At 47.8% G+C, this 20033-nt stretch overlaps 1 protein-coding gene across 1 annotated transcript in view; it reads left to right on the forward strand.

Moving 5' to 3' along the window:
* The first annotated feature begins 899 nt into the window (after nt 1–899).
* The window catches only part of LOC144754784 (basic phospholipase A2 homolog), a 63808-nt gene continuing 44674 nt past the window's right edge, over nt 900–20033 (forward strand). Inside the window, exons 1-2 of the mRNA XM_078642990.1 lie at nt 900–1060; nt 1160–1266. Of these exons, the coding sequence (XP_078499116.1) occupies nt 1038–1060; nt 1160–1266 (130 nt within the window). The 5' untranslated portion in view covers nt 900–1037. The remainder of the gene's footprint in view (nt 1061–1159; nt 1267–20033) is intronic.

Consider the following 20033-nt stretch of genomic DNA (forward strand, 5'->3'; position numbering starts at 1 on the left):
TGATCTCTGCTATCTATTTGGAGGCTGGGTAAATAGTAAAGCTTCTTTTCTGTTTGAACTCCCACCAGCCAAATAGTACATAATCTGATACCTAGTCGGTGGCTGGGTAAACAATGAAGAGTATTTGCTGTTTACACGCCCTCTGGCCAGATCGTACATGATCCCTGCCATTTAGTTGCTGACTGGGTAAATAGTTAACTTTCATTGTTATTTGCACAGTAAATTGCCAATTTGTACATAATCTCTGCTATTTAATCAGCGACCAGGTACGCAATGAAGTTTATTTGCTGTTTGCATACTGTGGGCAAATAGTACACAATCTCTGCTATTTATTTGGAGGGTAGGTAAATAGTGAAGTTTCTTAGCTGTTTGCAGGGTTGTTGGTGAAATTGTCCATTATCTCTACTGTTTTAGTTGACAGCTGGATAAATAGTGGTCTATATTGTTTGCACTGTCACTGGGCAAATAGTGCATGATCACTACTACATAGCAAGCCGGCCAAATAGTAAATGATCTGTGCTATCTAGTTACCAGCCAGGTAAATTGAGAAGCTTCTTTGCTGTGTGAGCAGCTGCTAGCCAAGTAGTACATTACTTCTGCTGCCTTGTCGGCTGCTGGGTAAATAGTGACGTTTCTTTGCTGTTTGCACGATTGCTAGCCATATAGTATAAAATCTCTGTACTGATTCAACCGCTGAGTAAATAATTACATATGCTACCCAGTTACATGGCTGCTGCTCAAATAGTGCATAATCTCTGCCATTTAGCCAGCAGATGTGAAAATCACAGTGGAAAGTCACTATTTACCCTGTGGCCTTGTAAACAGCTGCAACCTCTCCCTAAACAGACCCCAGCAATCTCCATCTTCAGCAGTGCACTTCTGGCAGAGACACTCATCATCTCTTTCTGTTTGCAGTTTTCCATGTGGCCTATGGGAGTCTTCTAAACTTTGGTGTCCTGATTACACAAGTTACTGAGAAGCCCTCTTTTCCGTATTACACATCATATGGATGCCACTGTGGCAAGGGTGGAACTGGAATGCCGGTGGATGACACAGACTGGTGAGTGAAGCTAAATGGGGGGAGCAGATGCTTACAGTGATGTTATGAACTTATCCCTTTATCAGAGTGACATTTTGTGTATTTGTTTAAATTCTGTAGGTGTTGTTGGACTCACGACTGCTGTTATGATAAGTTAGCGCTGGAAGGATGCGACCCCAAGGGTACCGGCTACAGATACATGGTTTACCATGGGATTGTAGCGTGTGGTGAGTATGTGTATTTGTGTTATTCTTTCAGAAGGCTTCAGGGCTCTGTTAGAGGGATACTTAATGTAAAGGCATGGAACAGCCTTGAGTATGTATGGATTGGTTGGTTGGTTCTAGTGAAGGCCTTCCTTTCGAGATGGTGAGGGGACGGGAAGAGACAGAGAAGGCGCATTCTAGGTTATTATGTGACAAAACGTATTTAATAAAATCGCATCCATAACTACTAAAACACTCACATTCTTAGTAAAACAGCCGTGAAAGTGCCAATAAGAAGAAGTAAAAATAGTCTTATCCCTTATTCATCATACCCTCAAAATGAAGGATACACACACAAGCTTAAAGTGAATTCTAATATTATTGATGTTTTGGCCACAAGGAATTTTATACTAGTCTCTTCTTACCTATCAGACAAACAATCAACTTTTCACCAACCAATAGCGCACCATTCGTCAAGTCGAGAAATAAAAAAGAAACCAAAAAAAGGTTCAGAAAAATAGGAGTCTGGAACAACTGCATAAAGTTAGATTTGCACAATTTTATTCTACATACTCATGGCAACTAAGGTTAAAAAACAATTTATTTCATAAAACTATGCACAAATACAAATTGCTTTACACTAAAAAACTGTGTCACAGCACAGGTATAAAACACATTACCTAAAAAATCAAAAAATAAATCAATTGCACATAGAGAGAAAGACAAATATTAGACAATACAATTTGTCATTGAGTTGGACATATTCGCGTAACAATTGGTTCTACTACGACCAAGTACCATAAATATCAGTATCTACAGGTCCAGTAGCTTCACGAATTATGTTGTTAATCAGCGTCGACGCGTTTCGATGGTTATGCCTAATGCATGCCCATTTATATCAAGACAACAAATACTTTGAGTTCTCTCTATTGTTCGGTATGTAATTTCCCAACAACGTAATCCTTCTATCCACCGCACTGGTGCTGCATCTGAGTGTCGATCACTCCAATTGATAAAACATAAAATATATTCCAATCGTCTCACTGGTCACGCTGCAATAACATTTTTAGGGAGGTATCTCCATTGTTTTTTTTTTTTTTTAAATCTCTTTATTAGCATCAGATTGGTCCGTGCAAGCATACAAATACACAAGAAATTGTCGACAATAAAAACGTTAATGATCGTTATACAAAAGAAGTACATGGATGACTAGACCAATGACATTACAGGTAGTGTAGCACATTCTAGATTCTTATTTTCACTTTTCCATACCTGAAGGAAAATTGCACACGCGGTATAAAGAGATACAACTTTTCACAAACAAAACGAAAACAAGTGAGCCTTCATGACAGACAGAGCGGCAAGCAATACACCTAGTGACTAGTAAGATGGCATAACCAGAGGCATAGGCAGACGAGGGTAATTAAAACGACAAGCGTAAGGACTAGGGCGAAGCAACCACCCCATCCGGGGCAAGGCGTGCAAGGGAACTGAAGAGGGAGACGCTCCGGCCCCAATCAGCACACAGTCCAAAATCAGCAGCTCACTCATAACCCACTCCAGTAGTGTGTGGACGTTAAGCCCTGCAGACCCCGATAGGCAGCGCACTGGTGGTGCAGCTACAATCACCTAGCCCACCCCCTCTGGGACAATTGAGCTAGCAGCCTGGGAGTGTGTATCCCGTGTAATCTTGCTAAGATACTGTCGATATGGGCCCCAAATGTCAAGTGGGCGTGATGCTGTAGGAATCTGGGTGGAATATTCCACACTATTGGTGTTACATTGGGCAAGGCTGCGCATCCAATTCACGGAAGTAGGGATTCGCCTGGACCCCCAAAGTAAAGCAATTTCCCTTTTCGCCAGCAAGAAACCTATGGCGGCAAGCTTACGCGTGGCCCGGGGGAACTCCGCGACATAGCCAAGCAGTGCAATTTCCGGCTTATGTTGCAGTTCGCACTCTAGAATGTCTCCCAAAATGTGGTGTACCTGTAGCCAGTAAGTGTGCAGTTTCGGACAGGTCCATGTGAGATGTGCAAAATCGGCATGGGGAGCTTTGCATTTAGGGCAGTGATGAGGTCTGTTTGGATCGATTCTGTGGGCCAGCGCCGGAGTGAAGTATAGTCGCCTCAAAAATTTGAAATGAATTAGTTTATGTCTACTGTTAATAGAGACCTCTTTAGTGGAGCGGCAACAGGCATCCCATTGGGCATCTGTGATGGGGCCGCCCAAATCAAGCTCCCACGCCGCCCGAACCCTCGCATCCGAAGACGGGAGGGCCGCCACACAAAGTCCATACAACCTGGAGACCATATGGGCTCCCGTTTGCGACTGGAGTAGAAAAGTCAGTGCTGTCATTTCATCCGGCGGCAATGGGAACGACGGAAACTGCGCTCTAAGCAGGGACCTCAGTCTGGTCAGGACAAAGGAATCCATAAATGTCCGGTCCGTGAACCGTGGATCCTCGGACACAGAGAAAACATGTCCGTCCGGAAACAGATCTCCTATTGTGGTGAGCTGGTATTTGGCCAGCGTTCTGCAGACCACCGCTTCCGCAGTGATGGGGAGCCAGTGAGGGTTAGGTAATGGAAGAGCCGGGGAATACAGTATGTCCAGCTGGAGCAGTCTACGCACCTGCATCCAGGCCCACGATGTAGTGGACACAGTTTGTATGTCAAGGGGGTCACGCGGAAAGCCTCCGGGCAAGATCGAGTTGAGGGTAAGTGGCAGCACCAAGTCTGCTTCAGGTCTCAAATACGGGATCCGAGCGTCCGGGTGAAACCAAGGGTGTGCATAGGCGCACTGCGCGACCAGGTAATAAATATAAAAGTCCGGCACTCCAAAGCCACCTCGCTCATAAGGCAGCGTTAAAATGCGCCAAGAAACTCGCGGCCTTTTATCCCCCCACACTAACCGCAACAACAATGAGCGGAGCTGCGTGAAGAAAATCCGAGTGAGCGGGACCGGTATGTTATTAAATAAGTACAGAAAGCGGGGAAGAATGATCATTTTAATTATGGCGATACGGCCGGCCATAGAGATAGGGAGGCGAATCCAACGTGCAATATTATCCTCCAGAAAGTCCAACGCCTGCCCATAGTTAAGACGAATCATGGATACCGTTTCTAGATGAATGTGGATACCCAGATATTTCACCGAGTCTGTATTCCATTCCAGCGGGAACGGGCAGTCCTAGCGAGCAGTGGAGGGGGTGAGCGGAAAGATCTCAGATTTATGCCAATTAATACGAAGACCGGAGTACCTCCCAAAGCGTTCCACCTCAAGCAGCAAAGGCGACAGGTTGGTCTCCGGAGACCTGACATACAGAATGGTATCATCAGCGTAGAGGGAGACGAGTAACGGGCCTGTCCGGAACTGGAGCCCGCGGTGCAGGTGGCGCTCCTGAAAATGACGTACCAAAGGGTCCATGGCTAGAATATATAACAGGGGGGACAGGGGGCATCCCTGCCTGGTTCCCCGGGAAAGAGGGAAGCTATCAGAGAGCGTGCCATTAAGGCGCAGTCTCGCTCTGGGGGCAGTATAAAGCAGCTCGACCGTGGAGACAAACAAGGACGGCATGCCCATGCGGTGCATGACAGATAGAAAGAACGACCATTCTAAGGTGTCAAACGCCTTCTCGGCGTCTAAAAACACCGCAGCTGCCGGCGTAGTCGGCTCAATTTTGTGAAGAACAGAAAACAGCGTCCGCAGATTAAAGGAGGTGGATCTATGGGGAACGAACCCGGACTGGGCTGGCGAAATGATAGACTCCATAAGTAAAGATAGTCGGGTGGCAAGGACTTTCGCCAAAATTTTATAGTCAAGATTGAGCAGGGAAAGGGGCCTGTAGGAACCGCACCTAGTGGGGTCCCGATCCGGTTTGGGGAGTAAAATGATAACGGCCTCCCGCAATGTGGGTGGCAGAATCCCCGTCTCGAGTGACTCCGCATACACCTCAATCAGGCGAGGTACCAGTTCCTCCTTGTACTCCTTATAGAAGTCAGCTGAAAAGCCATCTAGCCCCGGCGCCGACGAGCCTTTCAATGCATCAATGGCTTCCACAACGCTGTCCGGTTCAATAGGCATCGCCAGAAAGTCCTGCATGTGTTTTTCCAGGAAGACCATAGAGATTTCGTTAATATAGGGGCCAGGGTCGCGACAGTCAGCCGATAGTCCCGAGGTGTACAAGTCCTTGTAGTAGGATAGGAAGGCATCGCAGATGGCAGGGGTGGTCTGATGACGAGCTCCCTGATCATCTACCATGTCCGAGATAAATGAAGCCTGGCGGGGGGGACGAAGCAGATGGGCCAAGAGCTTGCCAGGCCTGTCTCCTTCACCATACCGCCTAGCCGAGTGTTGTGTGCAGAGATATGTCAGTTCTCTGTCTGCAGTGTCTCTGAACTCTTGCAGCAGTGCCAACCTCTTTGCCTCTACCCCACCATCCGTGTCAGTGAGCGTGTTAGTGTCCAAAGCGGCAATGTCCTTCTCAATACGGGTCAGGGAGGCACGGATGTCGCGCAAAGCCCCTACATGTTTGTTGATGCAAACCCCCCTGATGGTGGCCTTGAAACCCTCCCACAATGTAGCCCAAGCCTCCACTGTGCCCTCGTTTAACTCAAAGTACTCCTCTATGGCAATGCGAATGTCCTCCTTGAAGACCGGGTCAGCTAACGCCCTGCCAGGAAAACGCCATTGTTTCTCGTACCCTCCCAACCTGGGGATGAGCAGGGTCAGCACTATGGGAGAGTGGTCAGACAGAGTGCGCGGGAGTGTCAAATGGTCACTCACCCAACCGGCTACCCCTGGGGAAAGGAGCCAGTAGTCTATTCTGGTGCTAGTGTTGTGATACCCCGAGTGGTGGGTGTAGACGGGTGAGGTGGAATGCAAACGGGCCTCAATGTCAATCAGTGAGTAATGAGCGCACACATCCGCCAGCACAGCACGGGAGCGGGGCTTACAATCCGGGGAAGAGGAGGTGCTGTCCCTGGCAGGGGTCATGAGCAGGTTAAAGTCACCCCCCAGTATCATCATATCAGTGTCTAATCTCAGCAGAACATCCTGAAGTCCCCGGAAGAAGGCAGGGGAGTCCGAATTGGGGCCATATATTCCAACAAAGGTGACCTTAAAGCCCAGAAGCACCCCCGTAACCACAACATATCTGCCATCTACATCCAATATGCTGTCTGAGAGCACGAATGGAACACGTCGATGTATCAGGATTGCAACCCCCCTTGCATATCTGCTATAGCTAGAAAAAAATCTGTGCGCGCCCCAGCTTTTTGCAAAGGAGGAAGAGTCAGCATCCACTAGGTGTGTCTCCTGCAAAAATAGGACATCCACCCCATGCCGCGCTGCATAGTTTAGAACCTGTCGCCTTTTCCTCGTATCATTTAAACCTCGGACGTTCCAAGACATGGAGGTAAGCCTGGAAGGACCAGACTGCTGTCCTAACTTAGCCATTCAAACTCGGTGGAATCGTAAGAAAACATGCGTGTACGGACCTGCCATTCCCTATCGCAAAAAAGGCATCACTTAGATAGAAAAACAGTGCGAATGCACAAACAACAAGATCAAAGCATAAACAAGCCCATCCCAACCACCCACCACCCAGCCACTCCTCAAGCCCAAGGAGGCTAAACCCACCCTTCCGGAAACAACCTAGAGCAACAAACAACAACAGTTGTCCACTAATGTACCTGTAAAATAAAGACAATGTTAGAGAAAAAAACAATGCGGCTCGCGCCATGGGGGTAGGCGACGCTCCGCCATGCAAGAACCACAACCGGGGCAACGTTCAAATGTCAGCAAGTATGAAAAAGCACTGCAAAAGTAAAAAAAATAGGAACAGTAGTATCAGATGCAGATTACTGGGGCAAACACTCCGGATCGAGAAGATGGAAAGGTGCTAAGTCAACCCTGTCCGGTTTCGGTAAACAGGTCAGCACTAGCCTGCGAGTCAGTGTGCGGCGGAGACTGTTGAGCAACATCAGATTGTCGAGGGGACCCCCTGTTTTTGTAGGCTCGACAAAATTCCTGTGCCTCCGCAGGAGAGTCAAAAATGCGAAACCTGCCGTCCACGTCCACCCGGAGCCTGGCAGGATACAGCATACCATAGCGCAATCCCATTTTGCGCAAGGCAGCTTTGACACCAGTGTATTTACGGCGTGCATCTTGGACCATGATGGTGAAGTCCGGGTAGAAAGAGAGCACATCTCCCTGCCACCGAACCTCGCCCGCCTCCCTGGCAGGCTTCAGCGCCGCACCTCTGTCCCTGAAGTTCATAAGCCTGGCAATAATGGGCCGGGGCGGCAGGCCAGGGTTAGTTCGGGGCCCCAGCGATCTGTGAGCGCGCTCAACCACGAAGCCAGCGGTAAACGTGTCTCGGCCAAAAAGTTCGATCAGGAGGTGTTCCACAAAAGTGTCAAAGCGTCCGGTAGCTGTCGTCTCCGCCACGCCGATAATTCGGATATTATTGCGCCTGCTGCGCGCCTCTAAATCCTCGTTCTTAATTGCGACGTCTTTAAGGATCTTCTCCACTCGTTCCAACCTTTTCAGCGTCGACGCCGCACCATCCTCGAGGTCGGAAACTCTGGATTCCGCCAGGTCCAGACGCCTATCGTGCAGTTGGATCGTCGCGCCCATGTCCGCCATTTTCTTTTCGAGGGTATCAAAACGAGAATCCAAGGCCTTGAATCCAGCCCTCATCTCACCCATCATCTCAGCAACCATACCCGCAGTGTCTTTCGCTGCCAACTGGCCCCCAGTGTCTACCTCCGCCGCCGGCGAAGCTGCAGAAGCACGTACGGGTGCTGAACTGAAGGTAAGTCGCTTCTGGGTAACATCCTTCTTCACCATGGTGGAAGCAGTGGCGGGCAAATCGCCAGTGGCACAGGACTCTATGACAACAGCGGCACCCAGAGAGTCAAGCACAGTGTCCGGGCACCCCAGTAGCAAGGCGGGTAGGACGGGACCAGAGCAGGGGTACTCGTCGGTCCACCGTCCCAGGGCTGACTCACGCTGCGGGAGCCCACGAGTCGCCAGGGCGGTTGCACACAGGACAGCAGGGCATGAATCTGGCTGAAGGAGTGCGCCAGAGGCCAAGAAGTAGGGTCAGCAGGCGGCTGCGGCAGCCACCCGGCAGCAGCCGGCGGATCAAGGGGCCCACCAAGACAGGCAGCCAAAGGTGGTGTGGTGGGGGGACCAAGTAGGCAAGGCCTCGAGGCAAAGGCAACTCAGCTGGGCCAGGTCTCGCAGGTCAGGTAGCCAGCGTCGGTCACAAGAAGCTGTACAGGCGGCAGACAAACAGGGCCACCGCATCAGCAGGAGAGCAGGAGGCCAAGTTCCGCAGGGGGACAGGCGCAGGTCTTGGGTGCACGGTAGCGGTGGGGCAATGGAGGTAGGCCCCCACCGAGTGCAGCGACGCCAGGCCGTTCGCAGAGCGCCCTGAAGCCCGCCGGCCACACCCCTCGCCAAGCGCCCCTCACCCCGCCGCCCGCGCTCCCCGCTCGCCGCCGCCCCACCCGGCGGTCCCCAAAAATCGAGGCCCCGGCTCCCAAGGCCGGACCAGGCCGCAAGTGCCGGTCACGCACCGAGGGGCCGCACCTCCACCCACGGAGACCACCGGGGCCGAGCAGCGGACCCGGGAGAGAACTACAGCGGCCCTAGTGCCGAGGGGGACAGCAAGGGGGCAATCAGGAGACTCACCAGGCGCTCCGCAGCTGCAACGTAACGGCCCGCGAGGCGCAGCCGGCCGCAGCACCACTCAGCTGTTCCGACCTTCCACGTTGTTCCCCGTCCTCCAGATTAGGCAGGCTGCATCAGTAGGCTCCAAGGATCGGCTGCAGGCGTAATTCGTCCTCAGCGCAGCGCCGGATCAGTGGCGAACGGCCCCGGTCATTTCTCGCCCGGCGGAGCTCTACGATCAGGCGGCCATTTCGTTCGCCCGCGTAGCCACGCCCCCGAGGTATCTCCATTGTAGTCTCCTAATATGACTTAATGGTTAACACTTCCTTTCATTCACGTCGAAATCTGACATGTAGAAAAAACGCGCCAGAACAATTACGATGATTCTCCTCTTACGGAGCTAACCGGAGCGGGACAAATTAAGGGGCATATTAACAACGGCCAGCAATAATAATCGCTGGCCATGCTTAGCGATAATTAAAATATTACAGGCTATCTCTGGAATTTATCACCCTGGTAGCGCGTAATTAACAACGCGTTACTCCAGGGCGATAACAATTCCAGAGATAGCGAGGTTATCGCCCTTTTGCAGGGAACATCGCTGGTATTCCAGTGATGTTCCCTGCAAAAGGTCGATAACCTTGCTGATACGACCCACAGGGTCGATTCAGCATAACCCCCCGCCCCCCTCTGTTAGGGATAGCTAAGTCAGGATTTTAGCAGACATTAGATTTTGGCAAAAACAGCCGTTTTCGGCAAAATCTAATGTGTGCTAAAATCATGGGGGCTGCCTTGTAAATATTGCGATGTGAACATCAGCGATATTTGCAAGCTAGTCCATCCAGGGTACGCCCAGTGACGCCCACTTTGCATCTCATTGGAGATGCAAAGGGAGGCGTTGGAAAAAAGGGTGCTAACATGTGATTATGCATGTAAGCACCCTCTTGTATATAGGGCGCTGGTTTTATCTCCGCTTTTTTGGCTTTGTAAGCCAAAAAAGCGGAGATAGAGCCCTTGTAAATATGTACCCTAAAATCGTTATAGACACCTGGGTACTGGTTCATTGAGTGTGTACTCCAAGTTGCCTTGTAAAGTATCTTGTCAATCGGCGTGATAGTGCCAGTCAGGCCAGTCAGAGAAGTCAAACGTGCCAGCCAGTCAGAGAAGTCAAACTATTTTTCGAACTGCTCCTCAATCTAAAAAAACAACATCATTAAGAGCCGTTCGTTTACACGTAGATATAGCAAAATACATCAGTGTATGTTCACAAATGTATTTTTGGCAGAAAACGCAAATTCATGACAGAAAGTACCTCTTTTACACCTGTCAGGAATTGACATTGGTATTGCTGGTGATGTAAATGTATTTTACAACTGAGGATTTCACCGTGAAAGGTGTGGAAACTCCCAGAGTACTCAATTCCATTCAAAGGGGAAATGTGCATCCCAAAGGAGGATTTTCCTAGGACGTTTGGGAACATGTATGTTAGCAGGCATTCCCAAACTCCGATCAACCCCTTTAACCAGCCAAGAAATGGTCAGAAATTTCATATCTCTTTCAAGAACGGGGAACGGGAACGGATCACCCTCATATTTGGTGGGGAGTGGAAGAATAGCTTTCTCCTCAGGGGAAATCATTTATTTTTTATCCCTGTGAAAAAATAAGTTTGAGCGCTGGAGGCACCCATTGCACTGTGAGGATTTCTACTCTGGGGCCGATTCCGATCTGGGTCGGAAATCACCCCGACTGAGCCGGATCCAGAATGTTTTCCGACCGATCTGACTCCTGCAGTCCGACCGAGCGAGTACGATGCGGCCGTATGCTGTCGGACTCGTTTCGGTCGGACTCACCTTGAAGTCAATGGGAGCTGGTCGGACAACGTGTACATGGGCTCCCATTGACTGAATGAGTACGTTCCGGACAAGTGTGCCCCCTACAGTGTGTACGCGTCAGTGCAATCCGCACAGAACATGCCTGTGTTGGGGAGACCCATGGGTTTCCCCATGTGTCCGATGCGTAAGGTTGGGGGTAACAGGGGGTCCGATGCGGACCCCCAAAGTCCAGCTCTGGGAGCTATTGCGAGCCGGAAGCTCCGGCTCGATCCGGCTGTCCGAATCGCGCATCGTACTGGCTCGGTCAGAATTCGCCTCCATTGCGCGCCACGGTTAGCTTACGGCCGATACGTACGGAGCGGTTCGGACCCGGAAACGATTCGGCCGGAGATTTCGCGCTTGTTCGCATCGTATTCATCGTCCAGACCCGTGTACAAACCGGACGGAAATTCAGCCTCCGAATCTGACCCACTGAATCCCAAACCCGATTCGGAGCCCTTCCGACAGAGATCGTAATCGGCCCCTAAGTGTAGTAATCTGCACAGCAGGAATAGGTCCCTGCATCACCTGTCATATGCCATCTGCACCTTTCACAACTTTACAGGCTGAGTATTGGTAATGCTGGTAAACACCCAAAAACATAAAAGTTCAAGTGGAGATCAAAATCCCCATATGTTTACGTACCTATTGGTGACTAGGACATGCAGCATTTAAGTTTACTTCATTTTCATTAGTGTATAAAAGTAATCACAATTCAATCACTCATCAAAACCCCATAGAGGTCACCCCCAATACGCTCAATTGAGAAGTGCCCTAATTAACAAATAGCAGTAGTAAAGTCACAGTATCAAATTGAGGCTGAATGCAAGGAGCCTAGGGGTGAGAAAGGGCAGTGATAACAAAACCTTTAGGACCTCCGTGTAAGACGTGTGGATCCTTTACAAAAAAAAATCACCCTGCAATCCACTCACCGATTAACAGCATTTCACCCTGCAGCCTCCTTTAAAATACTTGCAGGAGTTTCTGAGATATAACTAGCCCCAAGGAGATCAACATGCTCTGTGGAAAGTGTAACATTATGGCACATTTAAAAACGTTTTCAGAGTTATTCGTTTACAAAATAGGTGGCTAGGGGTTCATCATTAAAGAAACTTAAAGTGGCTTGCTTTATGTAGAATATGCTGATACAAACGAAATCCATTTGAATAGAAATGAAGGCTAAATTCTCATAGCTACTTTTACCCCATGATTACAAATTGTGTTTGGTGCAGGGGCCTAGCTTCAGGAGGGGTGCCTGGGTGGGACATCCCCGCAATAAATGCATCCATGACTTGGTGGTTGTGTAAGAGAGCCCTGATGCTAGTCTACTAAGTCTGTGTTGGTTTTTCTCATTGGGTGGCAAGGATTAAAGATAAAACAGTGACCTCTGTTGTTAAACATTACAGACAGACACAGAAATATACATTTGGAGCTGTATTATGGAAAAGCCCTGGGGGTGCAGCGGGCACGTGCACCCGCGTTTCACGCCCCGGGGCACTTTGGTATTACAGAAAGGGCCGTAGTCGCTTTTGCGGCCCTTTCTCTAATACAGATAGCGCTGGTGCACATATAGCGCCAGTGCTATCACCAGATAGTATTCCCTCATTTGCATAGAGGCCTCGCCCCATGCAAATGAGGGACTCCCTTTGCTCCCAAGACGTATTATAGACGCGGGCGCAGAGGCAAAGAAGTTGTCAGGAGGAGCACCTGATGGCAGCCCTCTGAAAGAGGTCCTATGCATCCCCTTGCAGGCTTGTGCAGTCATTCATTGCACCTGCCTGCAATGGGATCTCGCACCCCTCTTAGAAGTGCAGACGGGTTGCCGCCTGCACGAGAAATACGGAGCTGCTGCTTCAAAGCCACTTCGGTTTTCACTTGAATGCACCACTCTCAGGGCAGCACGACTCTACAGCTGCCCTGAGGGCAGTGCATTCAATGTAACAGGGAGTACTTTCCGTGTTTGTGCCTGGGGCATCTGTCTAAAGTGTAAGTGCACCCTATGTGTAATAGGGCCCCTGGTGGCTGAATTTCAATATGTGAAACCAGATAACCTGGAATCAAAACCGGCTTGCCTGCATGTCCAAATTGTGTGATCCTAGGCTAGCATTTTATTTCATGGAGCCTCCTTTTAATTTATCATCACATCTAAGAGCACTTTTAAATACTTGAGTCCACCATGTGTGCTGTAAAAGCAGCTTTTATGAATTGATTTAATAGACTATAATCTTGCTTCATCTACAATGAGAAGATAGGCCACAGTTAGGGTTTACATGCCCAGTGACTTGTTAGTTCACTAATGGCATTGTTGTTTGGAGCAAGCCATTAATATTTTCTAAATTCATGTTTAAAAACTTACTTTTAATAAATGTCTGTCTATGCTCTGATGCAATCTGTTGTACTAAGGTGAAACACGTTTGCATTTTAAAAAGTACATTTTCTTGAATTTTGAACAGACTATCATATTTTTACATTATGTTGCAAGATATATATGTCATACTTCTTCATGGTTTGGCTCCTGCACAGACCCAACTCAGAACCTTGCCTTGGTTCTGGCTCAGCTCACCCTATTCATTTGCTGGTGAGCTCACCTCTATTTGCAGCTCAGGCCTAGTACATGGAACCATCAGTCATTTGAGAAAATGGTTTGTAAAAGGCGAGGACTTGCAAACGTGGGGCTCCGCCTACATGCACTGATTCAACAGCTCTACCATCAAAGGTTCTCATAGCAGAGATGTAGAATAGTGCAGTTTTTCTTGTTCTCAATGCACAGAGAGCATTTCAGTGGAAACTTAAATATATGCAGCCTGATTCACAAAGGTAACTTACGCTTTTGTATAATTTACACTTTTGAGTACGTTTACTACTTTTGACACAACATGTGAGTGTACATTACTCTACAGTGCAAGTTATCTTTTACATCAGGCCCCTAAAGTGACTGGTTTACCAAAAAATAGTACATCTGCACCCACTGTTTGAATGGGTGCAAATGTACAAATTTTTTAGAATTCACAAACATTGGCAGAAGTAGATTTGGAAAGCTGTGCTAGCCTCACATTTCTAGGTGTCGAATTAGCAATCAAACTTTCAAAAGGTGATGGGATGAATGCTTGCAAATAGTTGAACCTGTGGCAATCGCTTGAGGTAGAATTCCAAACCATGGTTATTTGCCCACAGTGCCACTCTGGACTGAGTTCCACCTAACGCAAATCAGTTCTAATCATGTTCCTTGTGAAAAACAGTGCATTCTGAACCTTGGTCATCTCACCCCTCCACTCTGCAGATCAATGCTTTTTTAGCTGGGAATTTAGAGATTCACACCCTTTAAGTCTCTCTGACTAAGCTATGTCCATCCTGGTTTTCTTCGATCCTGTTTTCAATTTCAACTATCTGTATTTGACTTTTTATAGAACAATAGTCCACCTGGTGTGGTGCCATTCATGTGACACTGGTAAAGGAATGTGTTGTCTGAGTCCAATTAGATATAGTGCTATAACTAAAGGATCCAGGAGACAAACTTGTATCCTGGTTCACAGTGGTCCAATTTGAGCAATCCTAGGCAATTCCCTATACCTCCCTGTACGTTTGTTCACTTATCTTCCAAAACAGGAAGTGAGCAGAGTTGATTCAGTTTGTAACTGAGTAGTAAATACCATCCTCAGGACACAATGAGTGAGCACCCCAAACTTCTTCCAAGAGACATGGGGTGGGATTTGGCTCACTGTTTAGGAACATTTGGAACAAAATGTTGCCAGACTGTGCTCTTGACAACACAGTTTCAGGAAGGAAATAGTTAGCAATCCTTAGGTTTTACAGACTGTGTTGAAGGGGTGCTCGTACACATTTCATTATTTGTAGGTCTTCCAGACTATCTAGAAGTGAAATTTGCTGTATCAATAAATCCTGCATGTGCTTTCCAGACAATTGTGTACCTGACTGAAATTATTGGATGCACAAAAGACTAAGGGGCATATTACCAAGGCGGGCGATATGTGATTATCGCTGCTTTACCGGCAGTTTTCGGCCGCTAAGCGGCGATAATTCTATCGCCCTAGTAGCAAGCTGTCGCTAACAGCAGTTAGCGACGGCTTGTAGGCGATAGCGAGCGGTTTGGGGCCTGCTTTGCATGTCAGCGATATTCATCGCTAATGACATGCAAAGTGGGCGTACCCAACCTGTTAGCAACTGAAAGCAGTCGCTAACGTCGCTATCGCCTATTAGCAAGGCAGGCGTAGCATTGGAAATATTCGCGCTAAGCGCGAATATCTCCAAAAACTAACGCCTACTCAGACCAGTTCTTAGCCATTATATCCAATGGGAGTTGGATATTATGGCTAAGTCCTCATTAGCGATAATGCATGAGTATCGATGGATTACCTGCGATATTCACGCCTTTCGCCGCTAACGCCGGATATTTTATCGCTTTAGAGATAAACATCGCTAATAGCACGTTATCTCTGCGATAATATCCGGTGATGCTTGGCGTTAAAAAAATACTCGCTAAGCCCATTTAGCGATAAATATCGCTAGTTGTTGGTAATATGCCCCTCAAACCTGTGTTTCAGAAGATGCAGTTCCTGCAACTTTGGGCCCATCACTGATCTCTACAAAATAGGCCATCACAATGTGTGTGTAACAACGGAAAATATCACCAGAATTTCTTATCTTATTGTTTAATACTTCCTAATATTTTTTTTATTGTAAATATATACATAAAATAGTAATTTGCCGTAGTGCTTCCAGCATGTATGGGTACTACTCGATTGTACATGTGTATGTATATCTGCAGTTCGTTCAAACTTGACCAAAAGGCAAACCACGGTGTTGCGCAACTGGTATGAGGTGCTGCTAATAACAATGCTCAAAGTGCCAAACAGTCTGTGATGAGTTATACGTAATTAAGGAACGATGATCACTATACAAGGGATTTTAATAATTTATGGTCAGGCTAATAATTATTATCGAACCTGGTCACTATATATCTTGCAGGTTTTGCAGCAGTTTCATCCCTCGGTTACAGCAGTTGCAATGATGCAATTCTGCCCAGTTGTGCACACATTTCATGCAAGTTACCTATAAGAACTCAGATTATTAATTGAGGGGGGTGAGAGCGCCACTTTAATAATAAAAACAATACTTGTCAGTGTGAACCGCAAAAGTCACTAAATAAATCAGTGCTTAACCTCTGTTAGCTTGGCACAAAAGCAGCCAGGCTTAACTTAGAGGCAATATGTAAAGTATGTATGCAGCACTCAAATAATAATAAAGTGAAATCACAACACAAGAAAAATCCCAAACTAGTTTAGAAAAATAGAGCAAATTTTAGAAAATAAAATGGCAACAAAATGACGTTCAGGGCAAACTCGATGGAGAGCGGGTGAAGTACAGGGACCACATACACCTGGTGGAAAGTTAACCTTCTACCTTTGTCCAGTTTTCATATGAGAAACACTCATCTATGAGGTTAGCGGAGATCAGGCTGTAAGTTGAATCCGGAGAGGTCGTCAATGGTGGGTTACTGATGTATCAGGCCTTGCTCAGTACTTCACTTCAACAACCGCACCAGCATTTCCTGACGACACAAAGAATTCCCAGTGAGTCTGTATCCAGGAAGGTCGTGTCAACAGTTGGGTACAGGTTCAGCATTGGCCTCTCACATTTGCAAGGAGACCGGGGAACTTTTTTTGACATGAAGAGTCCAGAACCTCTGGGTTTTTACCTGGAGTCCAGTTCTTGCAGTTGTGGGGTTGGAAGAGTGCACTGTAACACCAGCCAAGTGTCCAGAAACTGGAAGGGCACCTCTTGAGGAGTAGGACTCACTTCAGTACAGGGCAGAAGCAGAGTTCATGCAGGTCCAGTTGGTACTGGTCAGCTGGACATTTGCAGGGAAGGCCTTTGGAATCTTGTTGTGTCCATTTAGCTCAACCAGGAGTCCCCTGACTGACCCTTGGAGTCACGTCTGGGGCCCTGGGTTCAAGGCAAGCAGGGTGAGTCTTCCTTCAGGCTTCAGAAAGCAGGGCACTGCTTCTTTTGAGTCTTTACAGGTTCAGGAGTGTTCTGATGAGAGGTTCTGAGGCGGCCACTATTATAACCAGTGCAAGCCTGTGTGTGGGGGTCACACCCTTTGTCTTACTCTAAATTGGTTCTGCCCAGTTCTTCCCTTTTCCCTGGGTTTGGCTCAAATTTATCTGTTGGGGGGGAGACAAAGGGCAAGATTGTAAGAAGATTGTAAATTACAATCCAAATGAGTGGAACAATTATTTGTCTATCTGCTCCCAAACTGAACTTATAATTCATTAAGTGTAATAAGGAAACCAGGTATTAGTCTATGGGGAGATAGCTTTGCTGCAGTGAGACACGACTTTGGGGTAATTTTCCTGGGCTACTTCTTGGAAGTCAACTCAGTTTAAAGGGGAACAATGGTTTCATTTCCCTTAAAAATCTCCTGTAACATACATTTAGGCCTCTGAAGGCTCTCACAACTAAATCTGTGCCTTGGGGGTTCCCCAGTCAGGATGGGCTATATCTTGGCCTGAAGGGGTTGCACTTTGTCCTTAAGGATGTGCAGATCTTTGTGGGTGATGCAGGCAGACTTGAAGCAACAGTGTTTTTTGATTGGTAGCCACTTTAGACTACTCATTACGGGGGAGATGTGGTCATATCTCTTTGCTCCTGTGACCATCCTTGCAGCTGCATAATGAGTGGATCTCAGAGTGGCTAAGCGAGATTTCAGGATGCATGTGAGAATGTAGTTTTCGTAGTCCAGTCTGGATAGTACTAGAGCTTGCATTGTGGCACCCTTTGCTATAGCCTTTGTGTGAGTGCTCATGTTTAGATTTGCATTTCAGGACATCTAGGTTATTTAGCCATTCTTTTATCGGTGGTGGGGGGGGGGGACTGACTGTGATTGGACAGAAGGAGGATTTACGTTTTTTCTTTGTTGAGTTTAAGGTGGTTGTGTGTCAGCCAGTTTTGGACTTGCGTGTGAGTGGCCTTCAGCCAGTGTACAAAGCAAACACAAGGAGATGATGGAAGGAGCGCTGAAAATTTTCAGACACTCAGCCCAAGTCACACATCTGGGTTGAATCCATCATTGTTCTTTAGCTCACTTTGCCACCCTAGTTCAGACACAGCTATATGCAAATCAGTCTTGACCCTGTGCCTCGTGGGAACAGTCCAGCCCGAAATGCCAAGCCATGTCTTCCCTGGAGCGGAAATAAGCATCCTGGGACCAGTTTCATCAGCCAGGCTACCTTGAATTCAGTGGCAAAGTGAGCAAGGGACCAACGTCTGGGCATACCCTGCCAACTCAGGGCGAACAAGGCAAACACAAAGAGATGATGGACGGAGCCCGTCCTGTATGCATTGCGGCCAGGGCTGTCACCAGTTCGTCCCCCGTATGCTTCTCCTCCGGTTGTTTACGCACCTCTACTGGTAAAGTCGTGGCAAGATATCTCTGAGGAATTTGTGGACTAACCTTATGATCATTTGGGGTGTATAATGCTCTATAATGATCTGCAAAACATTGGGCTTCTTCCGACGACCCCGGAATCAACCCCCTGCTGTTGATCCAGCACCACTGGTATTGGCGATACAGTCCTCGCAGCTTGACCTAGCCTGTGCAGCATGCGACTGGACTTCTATCAGCAGCACTTACTTAACGAGGCGAAGACAGTGTGGCAAGCCACACAGAATGGAATATATCAATGGGGTCATAATTGTTGGGTCAGACTAAGCTGTAATCTTGCTGCCTTATTGTTCGACTTCCTACATTTGCCCTCTAGCCTCTCAATTTGGGTATTTACCTGTTACTGTGTTCTATGCGATGATCTTCCGCCCAGAAGCTAATTTCTTCCCCTCGAATAGTTGGCTTAAGTACCTCCCACAGAACAACTTTTGTGGAGGCTGTGGGTGTATTGAAAGCAAAGTATTCTGTTAGCGCTTTTTGTATAGTGGTCCGATAAGTTGGCTTCTTGAGATGCCGTGGTGACATCCGCCATAGAAATCTAGGGTGATTGGCATCAACATGAAGCTTTAGGGACAGAGAGGAGTGATCGGAAAGTCCCTGTGGGTGAATATGGGGCGATAACACTCTGTGGAGATTTGTGGCAGGGATAAATAGGTAATCTAGGCTGGGAAAGGACCCATGAACCGTCATGTAGTATGTATATCTGTTCTCGGCCGGGTGATAGGCCCTCCAGGTTTCTGCCCATCCCAGGGTAGTCTTCAGAGTGGACAGCCTAGAGTCATGTTGGGCGTCTCTCCCACCCCGTGGTCGCCATATGTCTACCCAGGGTTGAACAAAGTCGTTCCAGTCTCCCCCTACGAAGCAAAGGCCACATGGCATCTCCCCACTAACAAAGGAAGCCCTCAGTAAAGGTGGCCCCCTGCAGGGGGGGCATAGACGCTCAGGAGCGTGAGATGTTCACCATGAAGGTCACCTGTCACTACAACGTAGCGACCATGTGTGTCCACCCACACCCTCCGGGTGGTGAAAGGCACTCTACGATGGATTAGAATGGCTGTGCCCCAGGAGCCCCATGAAAACCCGGAGTGAAAAAAGTCAGGCTAGGCAGGGTTTTTTTGTCCCCATAAGATAGGTTTCTTTTAAGAGGGTAAAGTCGGCCCCCAAGTGTTTGGCCTGCCGAAGGACTGCCCCTCATTTAATTTTATTCAGCACACCCTCATGTTCCAAGTTACTATATGGAGTTGACCCCCTGTACCCTCTGTTGTGCAGTTAGTCATGTATATCACTGATAGGGAAGGATCCACTCTAAGCATATGTCAGATGTAGTGTGAACAACAGGACTGCAACTGTTTAATGACCAATAGAGCATGAATGCAACAAACAACCCCTCCACCCTCCTTCCCCATACTTCACAGAACTGGAAGCATCTGTCATGGTATGCACCCTTACTGAATCCCAACTGGGGGAACGTGAAGGAACACCATCAAAGAATCCCATGAAACACGCCCAAAAAACTTGACCTCTAGAAAAGATTCCTAGGAATGTCTCTCTTGGGTGGCAGCTTTAAAAGCAGGTGTCCTGTCCAGCTCAGTCCATGGCTAGTAACCATATCAATCTCCCAACACACAATTGGCCCACCCAATGTACACTGCATGCACATGCAATATAAGCATGCAAAGGAGGATGGAGTGTGAAATCCCTGTACAAGCTTGAAATTGAAGAAGAAAAAAAAAGTTGGAAAGGGATATAGTAATCAGTGTATCAGTATCACATGG

Source organism: Lissotriton helveticus, chromosome 5_1, assembly GCF_964261635.1.
Source record: "Lissotriton helveticus chromosome 5_1, aLisHel1.1, whole genome shotgun sequence".
In the NCBI taxonomy this organism is placed as follows: Eukaryota; Metazoa; Chordata; class Amphibia; order Caudata; family Salamandridae; genus Lissotriton; species Lissotriton helveticus.